This window comes from Aegilops tauschii, chromosome 2, assembly GCF_002575655.3.
Source record: "Aegilops tauschii subsp. strangulata cultivar AL8/78 chromosome 2, Aet v6.0, whole genome shotgun sequence".
Classification (NCBI taxonomy): Eukaryota; Viridiplantae; Streptophyta; class Magnoliopsida; order Poales; family Poaceae; genus Aegilops; species Aegilops tauschii.
This window is the reverse complement of record NC_053036.3, coordinates 598,412,291-598,424,143: the sequence shown is the minus strand read 5'-3', so window position 1 is coordinate 598,424,143 and position 11,853 is coordinate 598,412,291. Positions and strand designations below refer to the sequence as shown.

The window sequence follows — 11,853 nt, the reverse complement described above, 5'->3', positions numbered from 1 at the left end:
AGTTGCATTCATTTGTGAATTGGTAAAACATTACTGGGGAGGGTGCGGGGGGTCGTCGGCGGCGGTGGAGCGGGGGAGGGTGCGGGGGGTGCTCGGCGGCGGTGGAGCGGGCCGGGGAGGGTGCGGGGGGTCGTCGGCGGCGGTGGAGCGGGGGAGGGTGCGGGGGGTGCTCGGCGGCGGTGGAGCGGGCTGGGGAGGGTGCGGGGGGTCGTCGGCGGCGGTGGAGCGGGGGAGGGTGCGGGGGGGGGGGTCGAGATCGAGATGGAGGGGGATAGCGATCGAGATGGAGGGGGATCGAGATCGAGATGGAGGGGGATCGAGATCGAGATGAGGGAGGAGGCACCCGAGACAAGCTTGGAGGAGGAGGTGGAGAGAATGAAGAGGGGAAAGTGAGATTGTAGGTGGCTGTCCAAAACATCTAGCTGGTCCCAGGTTACTAATGGCGCACCACCAACAAATGCGCCATTAGTAACCCTGGTTACTAATGGCGCACCACCTGGTGGTGCGCCATTAGTAGTTTTGCAAAAAAAAAAACAAAGTAGTGCCGCACGGGGTGACTAGTGCGCCATTACTAGTTAAAACTAGTAATGGCGCACTGCGCCCCGGTGCGCCATTAGTATTTTTGGAAAAAAGAAAAGAAAAAAAAATTGTTAGTAGTGGCGCATCATGGTTATGGTGCGCCATTAGTGTGATAGACACTAATGGCGCACCGGCACACGGTGCGCCATTAGTATTTTTGGAAAAAAGAAAAAAATTGTTAGTAGTGGCACACCATAGTTGTGGTGCGCCATTAGTGTCTATCACACTAATGGCGCACCAGCACACGGTGCGCCACTGCTATATAGTAGTGGCGCACCGCATGTCTGGTGCGCCATTAGTGTGCATATTGTCTATAGCCCTTTTCCTAGTAGTGAAGTGCCTGACAGTCGGGACCCACCTAGTCGAAGCGTATGTAGCGTTGTCATTCTGGTCGCGAACGTGTACGTACATACTGGTCGATGTAGAGGCGCGCACGTGTCGTAGTAGAGGCGCGCACGTAGCATGTACACGTACGTACAGCGGCCAGGGTGCATGAATGTAAATACGGCCACGTACGTACATACGGGTGGGGTCTCGAACGCCTACTCGCGCGTACGTACGGCCAGGGCTCGTGTACATGGCTGGGTCGGAATGGAGAAACAACGTCGTCGTCGTGTTCATGGGGAGCCAACCGGCTGGGTCGGAACGGAATGCGTCGTCGTGTTCATCGGGAGGGCTTGGACGGAACAGCCGATGGAAACGAGGCCTGGCGTACCGCAGAACGGAGGAAACGGCCTTGTGTTCGACCGGCCATGTTCAAAACGGGATCTTGTTCATCTGGTGGGGTCTGGCATACCGCAAAATGGAGGAAACGGACCTCCTACGATCGAAACGGGGGTCCTATTGATCGAGAGGGGTGTGGCGTACCGCAAAACGGAGGAAACGGACTTGTGTTGGAGCGCTACGGTCGAAACGGGGGTCATGTTCATCGGGAGGGGTGTGGTGTACTGCAAAACGGGACTCCACGGGATACTGTTCATCTCCACCGTCGACCCCCTCCAGCCTCCACGGGCTACTGTTCATCCACCGTCGACCTCCTCCAGCCTCCACGTGCGACTGTTCATCCACGGGCTCCTGTTCATCCAGCCTCCACCGCACGCTACTCCACCGGCTACTGTTCAACCAGCCCTCTCCACGGGCTCCTGTTCAACCACCCCTCCACGGGCTTCTGTTTATCTATCCCTCCACCGTCCACTGTTCATCCTCCCCTCCACGGGGTGGCCCTGTTCATCCTGCCCTCCACGGGGTCCTGTTCATCCAGCCCCAACTGGCTCGATCGATCGGGGTCCTATTCATCCAGAGGCAACACCACGGGGTCCTGTTCATCCACCCCCACCGGGAACAGTTCATCCAAACCCCCCAGCAACGCTCACTGTTCATCCAGAGGCAACATCGATCGGCTTCAGTTAGCAGCAGTAGTGAAGGAATCGCTCGATCGGGTTCAGTTAACAGCCATCGATCGATCGCTCGGGTTCAGTAACGCGTAGCCTGCAGTGCAATCGCTCGGGTTCAGTTAGAGCCCAACGCCTTGCTCGGGTTCAGTTAGATCCCAACGCCTCGCACCCCACGCGCGTGCGTGTACAAGATAAATGCGCATCGCTCGGCTCCGACCACCCACCCTAACCGGGAACACCCCGATATTTTCCTCGCCCTCGCTTCTACCACGGTTTTTTTCGTCATGGACGGCCCAAAGAATGACATGCAGCTGCGTCTCCGGCCCGCCCAGGACGAAAAGCCCATTTTCCGTCATGATATTTTGTCATAGAAGTAGGACCCCACGACATCTATGATGATACCGGGTTTTGTCACAATTATCGTCATAGAAATGTCATAAGTATGACAGAAATTTTTTTTGTTCGGCCCAAAATGTCACGGATGTGTCTTTTTTTGTAGTGTATGTCCGTATCACTGGCGAGAGTGATCATGCCGTTGGGCCTGGGCATCTTGAGCTTCATATACCCATAGTGAGGTATAGCTTGGAAGCGTGTAAATGCATCTCGCCCCAATAGGGCATGATATCCACTATTGAAAGGGGCCACTTAGAAGGTTATTTCTTCGGAACGATAGTTCTCCGGTGTGCCGAATACCACGTCGAGCGTGATTTTTCCCGTGCATCGCGCCTCCCGACTGGGAATAATTCCTCGGAAGGTCATGCTACTTTGCTTGATGCGGCTCCTGTCTCTTTCCATTTTGTTGAGTGTATCCTCGTAGATGAGGTTTAGTCCTCTACCGCCGTCCATGAGAACCTTGGTGAGCCTAAAGCCGTCCATGATTAGACTGAGGACCAAGGCGGCTGGTGCCCGCACTGTCCTGAATTTTGGTTCATCACCAGCATTAAAATTTATAGTCGTGTCGTTCCAAGGGTTTATTGCCGCCATTTGGCAGACTTTGGCGAGGTCACGAAGTGCCCTTTTGCGCCTATTGTTTGAAGCGAAGGTCTCAAAGACCGTCAATACTCTGAGGTCGTCATCTTCTAGGGGGTGTTGCTCTGGGTTGTTTTTGGTGAGGATATCCTCGCCGCTCTTGGCCACTTGCCGGAGTATCCAACACGCCCTAAGGCTGTGGGTTGATATGGTATCCGGTGTTGTGTGTATTTTGCATGGCCCATCGAGCCATCCCTCCAGAACGGTTCCGCAGCCCATAACGGGCTTATATTTCTTTACTATTGGGCCGGGCATGCCACGAGTGTGCGTCCTTTTCACCTGAACGAGTGGCATGGTGGAAACCGGTGGTTCCCAGCGGGCTGCTTGAGTTTTCCAGGCGCTTTCCATTGCGCAGTACTTATGTACTATGGTTGCCAAGTCTGCAAAGTGTGATACGCGACGGCGGTTGATGGCGTTAAGGATTCCTTCATTCGTGCAATTGTTGCGGAATGTTGAGATCGCGTCTCCGTCGCGGCAATCTTTAATCTTGTCTTTGACAAGGAGGAATCTGGCCCAGAAGTGATGGACCGTTTCCTAAGACTGTTGTTGTATGCCCATGAGAGCGCTTATATCTGGGTGGGTGGGTGGATTTAAATCTGAATCCTGACCCAATTTGGGATCCAGAGTCTGAAGGACTTCCGAACTTAATAGTTCAGGCTCCGGGATATCAACTTATTTTTTAGGCTTGTCGTCCGATTCTATGTTCGGAGGACAGGATGTGTCTTTCTACACGCAGGTGTCCGGCTCTTCAAGCTCGGAGATCCGAACATAGTTCGTCCTTAGTATAGAGGAAGAGTTATCTTCTTGCTCTTCTACTACCGCTATCTGATGGGTGATCGGTGGAGTTTTAATTTCTCTCCGGTTGGGTTTAAGCCCAATCCGATCATAGTCTGTGGCGACCCCCAGGGCGGCGATGCGATCTAGGAGCTCCTTTAAAGACGACAACTCTGCCGGATCCATCTGCTTGGAGTATTTGGGGTCAACATGGAGGAAATTTTCGATGACCCGAGAAGTCATCGTCGGCTTAACGGCCGAACGGGCGGTCATGGTAAAGACGCCCAGCCGGAGGGTTTGGCCTGGGGCCAGTGCTCCTCCGGAGGTGATATTGTCCTTGAGAACAAGGCGAGCCATCGATCCTGTCTTCGACGTCACAGCGGAACTCTCAATGAAAGCACCAATGTCGGTGTCAAAACCAGCGGATCTCGGGTAGTGGTTCCCGAACTGTGCGTCTAAGGTCGATGGTAACAGGAGACAGGGGACACAATGTTTACCTAGGTTCGGGCCCTCTCTATGGAGGTAATACCCTACTTCCTGCTTGATTGATCTTGACGAATATGAGTATTACAAGAGTTGATCTACCACGAGATCGTAATGGCTAAAACCCTAGAAGTTTAGCCTGTATGACTATGATTCTGATGATTGGCCTCTACGGAGCAAGACCTCCCGTCTATATAGACACCAGAGGGAACTAGGGTTACATAAAGTTGGTTACAGAGAAAAGAATCTTCATATCTGATCGCCAAGCTTGCCTTCCACGCCAAGGAGAGTCCCATCCGGACACGGGTACTAGTCTTCGGTTTTTGTATCTTCACAGCCCATCAGTCCGGCCCACGGCTAACAGGTCGGATTACCGAGGACCCCTTAGTCTAGGACTCCCTTAGTGGGCAGCGCCGAAGTATGGCGCATAGCCGGGACAGGATACCTGTCCGGCACTCCAAAGTAGGCATCCGAATATTGGCCCTCGGAATTGTTTTATATTGAAGACGTCGTTCATCCGGACCCAATCCGACGTGGTCTTCCCGAATTCTCCAGTGCTGATACGGGCACGAAGGAGGATGCGAAGCCCAATTTCAGGACTCCACCAAGCTAGGCGTGTCGTTGTTATTTTTAATAATTGTGATTTTTGGCTTGGTTTTGGCCCTGTCCAACCAAGTCAGGTCGAGGCCCATTAGGCTGGGCGCCTCACCCCTCCATATAAGGAGCTGTGGCGCATTAGATTTAGGGAGTTCAGAATTTTAGTCTAAAACTATCGAGTTGTGTTTCTTCGGTGAAGCATCCTCCGGGGTCGGCGATGCCGTTTATCTAATAAAGATTGCTGCGGACGTTCTTGTGTTCATCAAGGATTATCGTGCTTTGGTTTGAGGCGTGGTGATCTTCATCATGTTGCTTGCTGGATTTGTTTCCTCATCTTCAGGTTACGTGGATTACTCCCGTCATTAGAAGTTTTTCTATTTGATTGTCTTGCGGTGAAAGATCGGGCAAAAACTATAGGATCATCACGTTGATCTTTATTATGTGGTATCAGATTATTAGGTTTATCACCGCGAGCATCTACTGAGATTGATCTGCTGGTCCTGCTCAAGATTTGTGGATCTACTGGTTTGTTGAAGGCTGGAAGGTTGATTTGCTGTTGTCAGGGTCTTGTTGTTTGATCGTTTGGCTCTTGTTGTCTTCAGGCTGATCACCGATCTGTTGGACGAAGAGGTGGTGACGACTGTATTGTTGGTGGCGAGGCAATCTACAACAGATCGGGATTTGTTTTTCTCGTCCAGGCGGCGTGTTGTTGTGAAGATCGACAGAAGGAGATCAGTTTTCAGTTTTATTGTGTGTTTTATTGTGTTGAACCGTTTCCCCCTGGTGGACCAGAGAAAAATGAAAGAAAATATTCTAAGTTTGCTCGGATTAGTCGATCCCTTTTTGGTGGAAATTTGCGTGGCAGAAAAAAGGGAGGAGTCCTATTATTGTACGTGATACATGACTTCTGTCCGCATTTGGTGTAGCTTTTTGCGTGACAAAAATAACGAGATAAGAGAAGTCGGCAAGGAGAGAAGCATCTGTTTGGCACTTGGATCAAGTTGGTTAGTTGCACACACGTACGAGTATATTAGATGGGCAATTTTCTACCAACTCACATTGGTTTCGTTGCACATGAGTCTAATTACAAATACATTGATTTTATTTTGTCTTTGCAAATTGGAAGATGTCTTCTACATGGTTTTCTCGACTTGACGAGAATTCTAAGGATCGTTCTCGGACTGAGATAGCTGATATACAAAAGATCATTAAAGAGATGCGGGCGGAACTAAAAAAGCCCATTACAGTTTTTCCCGCGCATATTGTGCAGACTTCCGCGAAGGTAATTTCCAAGGACACATCCGTGGTTCAGATAAATGATGTCAACGAGGCAGCAACAACACATACTGGTTCTAAGGAGGACAAGGCTGATGTTGACACGATTTTGGTGGACAATGTTGTACCATTGAGTGGGATGAATATGCAACTCAAGAGGGTACATGATGAAGCTTGCAAAACAGTTGATAAGGGTCAGCGGTGGAGTTTATTTCAGACTCAGTGTATGATCAAAGGCAAAGCATGCAAGTTGATGATTGATGGTGGTAGCTGTACTAATGGCATAAGCAAGGCAATGGTGGCATCATTGGAGTTGTCCACATGGCGCATTCCTGAACCTAAGCATCTTGAGTGGTTGAATAGCTGCGGTATGCTGAAGGTTACTCACAAAGTGCGTGTGCCATTTACAGTTGGTGACTATGTTGATGTGGTAGAATGCTATGTGTCACCATTGGAGGTGTGTGGGCTGTTACTTGGACGTCCATGGCAGTATGATCGCAATGTTACACATGCTGGGAGAGCAAATACATATTCTGTTGTGCATGATGGCAAACAGCAGACTTTGAAGCCTATGAAGGATGATCAAATAAAGTCAGATGTGGAGCTGGTGGTACACAAGGAGAGGTTGCGCAAGGCTAAGCCGCCAAGGTTAGCTAAGCTGCAGCATGTGGAGCATGATGCACTGATGTCTACTACACAACCTTCTTCTTGTAGACGTTGTTGGGCCTCCAAGTGCAGAGGTTTGTAGGACAGTAGCAAATTTCCCTCAAGTGGATGACCTAAGGTTTATCAATCCATGGAAGACGTAGGATGAAGATGGTCTCTCTCAAACAACCCTGCAACCAAATAACAAAGAGTCTCTTGTGTCCCCAACACACCCAATACAATGGTAAATTGTATAGGTGCACTAGTTCGGCGAAGAGATGGTGATACAAGTGCAATATGGATGGTAGATATAGGTTTTTGTAATCTGAAAATATAAAAACAGCAAGGTAACTAATGATAAAAGTGAGCACAAACAATATTGCAATGCTAGGAAACAAGGCCTAGGGTTCATACTTTCACTAGTGCAAGTTCTTTCAACAATAATAACATAATTGGATCATATAACTATCCCTCAACATGCAACAAAGAGTCACTCCAAAGTCACTAATAGCGGAGAACAAACGAAGAGATTATTGTAGGGTACGAAACCACCTCAAAGTTATTCTTTCGGATCGATCTATCATAGAGTTCGTACTAGAATAACACCTTAAGACGCAAATCAACCAAAACCCTAATGTCACCTAGATACTCCAATGTCACATCAAGTATCTGCGGGTATGATTATACGATATGCATCAAACAATCTCAGATTCATCTATTCAACCAACACATAGAACTTCAAAGAGTGCCCCAATGTTTCTACCGGAGAGTCAAGACAAAAACGTGTGCCAACCCCTATGCATAAGTTCACGAGGTCACGGAACTCGCAAGTTGATCACCAAAACATACATCAAGTGGATCACGTGAATATCCCATTGTCACCTCAAATAAGCACATTCAAGACATACATCAAGTGTTCTCAAATCCTTAAAGACTCAATCCGATAATATAACTTCAAAGGGAAAACTCAATCCATTACAAGAGAGTAGAGGGGGAGAAACATCATAAGATCCAACTATAATAGCAAAGCTCGCGATACATCAAGATCGTACCACCTCAAGAACACGAGAGAGAGAGAGATCAAACACATAGCTACTGGTACATACCCACAGCCCCGAGGGTGAACTACTCCCTCCTCATCATGGAGAGCGCCGGGATGATGAAGATGGCCAGCGGTGAGGGATCCCCCCTCCGGCAGGGTGCCGGAACAGGGTCCCAATTGGTTTTTGGTGGCTACAGAGGCTTGCGGCGGCGGAACTCCCGATCTATTATGCTCCCCGATGTTTTTAGGGTATATGGATATATATAGGCGAAAGAAGTCGGTCAGGGGAGCCACGAGGGGCCCATGAGGGTGGGGCGCGCCCAGGGGGGCAGGCGCGCTTCCCTGCCTTGTGGCCACCTCGAAGCTTCCCTGACGTCTACTCCAAGTCTCCTGGATTGCTTCCGCTCCAAAAATAACTCTCCCGAAGGTTTCATTCCGTTTGGACTCCGTTTGATATTCCTTTTCTTCGAAACACTGAAATAGGCAAGAAAACAACAATTTGGGCTGGGCCTCTGGTTAATAGGTTAGTCCCAAAAATAATATAAAAGTGTTTAGTAAAGCCCATAAACATCAAAAACAGGTAATATAATAGCATGAATACTTCATAGACTGTAGATACGTTGGAGACGTATCAGCATCCCCAAGCTCAATTCCTGCTCGTCCTCGAGTAGGTAAATGATAAAAGAAATAATTTATGAAGTGTGAATGCTAGCAAAGTGCCTAAGTTTGATCGATGATAATTTCAATCATTTTTACTACCCTTCCTCTTAGGAACTACGGTGTAAGGATGAAGAGCAGTGCGCGGGGGCCACAGGGTCTGCGTGGCACCTGGCGCAAGGGGTTGGTCCTGCAGCAGAGTAGCGAGGCGCGAGCGACTAGCCGAAAACTCAGCCGGTCAACCGACAGCAATCGTTTACTATAAAAAGATATCCTCCATATAATTTTTTTTGTGGATATATAAAAATATCTTCCATATTTGATTTTCGGAGGATGGACTAGAGATGCGCTAATAGAATACTAGCATGTGCTGATTCATGGCAGCTAATGGTGTTACAAAACGGGTAAGGGGAGAGAAGGCAAGGGAATGGAAGATGGGCATGGACTAGCTAGCTAGCGAAGCGATCGATCTGGCTGGTCGACGACCAACAAGCTATATTATGGAGCTGGACTGCTGGAGCAGGCGGAGGAGAGGACGATCTCCACAGAGCAGTAGTGGGTGAGCTCCTTGATCATCTCCTCGATGCATTCCTCCTCCTCGTCCATGCCTTTGATGATGTCATCAACCTTGTTTCGGCAGGTTCGCAAGGCGGAAAGGAGGAGATTGTCGGCGGCCACAACCATCGCATGCAGAAGGGAGGGAGGACGCGGCCGGTCGTGAATCACGTGTCTTCGATTGCAGCGACCATGGCTGCGATGGGTAAGGAGGAGGAGGAGGCTGCGAGCGGGGGCCATGGCGAAGTCTGGGAGAGCCAAGGAATGAGGCATAATTCTACCCCCACCCCAAATTTCATGGGATGGGGCCCGAGCAATTCTTTCTTCCAATCAAACCATGACAAACCAGCTCTTACGTAGGTTTACCTAGAATGCTTAGGTACATGTAGCAAAGTCCAAGAGGAAAAAGGAAAAGTGTTTCTACCCTTCCTCTTAGGAACTACGGTGTAAGGATGAAGAGCGGTGTGCGGGGGCCACAGGGTCCGCGTGGCACCTGGCGCAAGGGGTTGGTCCTGCAGCAGCGTAGCGAGGCACGAGTGACCAGTCAGATATCTTCGGCAACAATCGTTTACTATAAAAAGATATCTTCCATATAAAAATATCTTTTTTGTGGATATATAAAAATATCTTCCATATTTGATTTTCGGATGATGGACTAGAGATGCCCTAATAGAAACTAGCATGTGCTGATTCATGGCAGCTAATGGTGTTACAAAACAGCTAAGGGGAGAGACGACAAGGGAATGGAAGATGGGCATGGACCAGCTAGCTAGCGAAGCGATCGATCTGGCTGGTCGATGACCAGCAAGCTAGATTACGGAGCTGGACTGCTGGAGCAGGCGGGGGAGAGGACGATCTCCATAGAGCCGTAGTGGGTGAGCTCCCTGATCATCTCCTCGATGCACTCCTCCTCCTCGTCCACGACTTTGATGATGTCCTCGAGCTTGTTTTGGCGGGCGTCGTAGCCTCTAGCCATGGCCGCCCCGGTCATCTCGGCGCCCTTCGCCGTCGGCATGCAGCATTTCTCCACCTTGGCGCGCAGGGCAGGGGACAGGCTGCCGCCGACGGGGGCGCCGGAGGGGAAGTTGGTGCGTGCCGTGGGCCCGCTCATGAGCTGTGCCGCCTGGTCGTACGCCCGTGCCGCGTCCTCCGCCGTCTCATACGAGCCAAGCCAGACCCTAGTCTTCTTCCTGCACCCACCACACACAAAAATGCAAACACAGATCAGTACATATCAATCGTACGTGGCGAGCAGCTGACCACTGACAGAAAACTGCACCGACAGAGATGAATATACAGTTTGCGGACTTACAGGAGAGGATGGCGGATCTCGGAGACCCAGGAGCCCCAGTGCCTCTGCCTCACTCCTCTGTACTTCTGCAGCTTCGGCATGTCGTCGGTCGGAGGAGCACTGATTACCCTACCAGGCCGGCGTTGATCTCTCATTGCCTGATGGCAGACACGTCGGGTTTATATATATCGCCGCTCGGGGGTAGGGTCGGGGGGCTGCAAGTGATAGACCGCGATCTTTCTTGAGATATACGCTCATCAGTGCGCGATATTATCTCATTGATCAGACAAGATCGATCAGTGTGGCAAAATGTAATACCAGACATTGATGGTTCATTAGTGCAGGGTGCATGATGAGACGACCACAAGTTGACCACAGCCTATGGATGGATATGCTTCATTAATGTAGTGTACGTCCTGCAGATATAGATGATACATGTACGATACGTACAGTAAGGTTAGCAGCAGTGCCGCGGCGGGGCCTGAGTATGGCGCAGAAATCCTATTCATAGAGATAGATAACAGTAATGTTACCCAGCGAACGTTCGCTCAGAGAGGATGACAAGCGAACATCATTTTATGATAGTTTTAGTTGTAAAGAAAAATCAAAATATGGCAGTTTTAAAATGAAAATCGAGCGAGCCATCGATCTTGTCTTCGACGTCACAGCGGAACTCTCAATGAAAGCACCAATGTCGGTGTCAAAACCGGTGGATCTCGAGTAGGGGGTCCCGAACTGTGCGTCTAAGGTCGATGGTAACAGGAGACAGGGGACACAATGTTTACCCAGGTTCGGGCCCTCTCTATGGAGGCAATACCCTACTTCCTGCTTGATTGATCTTGATGAGTATGAGTATTACAAGAGTTGATCTACCACGAGATCGTAATGGCTAAAACCCTAGAAGTCTAGCCTGTATGACTATGATTCTAATGATTGGCCTCTACGGAGTAAGCCCTCTGGTTTATATAGACACCGGAGGGAACTAGGGTTACATAAAGTCGGTTACATCTGGTCGCCAAGCTTGCCTTCCACGCCAAGGAGAGTCCCATCCGGACACGGGTACTAGTCTTCGGTTTTTGTATCTTCACAGCCCATCAGTCTGGCCCACGGCTAAGAGGCCGGACGCCCGAGGGCCCCTTAGTCTAGGACTCCCTCAGTAGATTGTTTTCGGCATTGCAAGGTGGGTTCCTCCTCCAATGACTTCAGAGAGATGTATTCGGCCTTCCATTTAATGTCGTACCCCTCGGCTTCTGTGTATCAACGACTTCAGCTTCCACGTGTCGAGCGAATGTGAGAGGTCAGGGTATTTTTGCACATAACACCCCGGCCATGTAAGAAAGAGCATCTATTTAAAGAGATTGGATCTCAGATCCATTCTGCACCACGCGGAAAAATCCTCACAGCTTGCTAGGAAAGACCACTCCAACATGGCTAGCGCTCCCAGTTCCTCCTCCCGTCCCTACGGCCCAGAAAAAGGCGATTGGGAGAGATGCTCTGTATCCCACGGTCAGCTGGTGAAGGTCCAAACACAG

General features: G+C 49.9%; 1 protein-coding gene across 1 annotated transcript; it reads right to left on the bottom strand.

Annotated features, from left to right (window-relative positions):
* Positions 1-9,597: 9,597 nt before the first annotated feature.
* LOC109753110 (ethylene-responsive transcription factor ERF003-like) lies at positions 9,598-10,452 on the bottom strand. The gene is made up of 2 exons (XM_040401131.3): positions 10,343-10,452; positions 9,598-10,220 (listed from the first exon to the last, which is right to left on the bottom strand). The coding sequence occupies exons 1-2, from the start codon at positions 10,420-10,422 to the stop codon at positions 9,845-9,847; spliced, it is 456 nt and encodes a 151-aa protein (XP_040257065.1). The 5' UTR covers positions 10,423-10,452; the 3' UTR covers positions 9,598-9,844.
* Between the last annotated feature and the right edge of the window lie 1,401 nt (positions 10,453-11,853).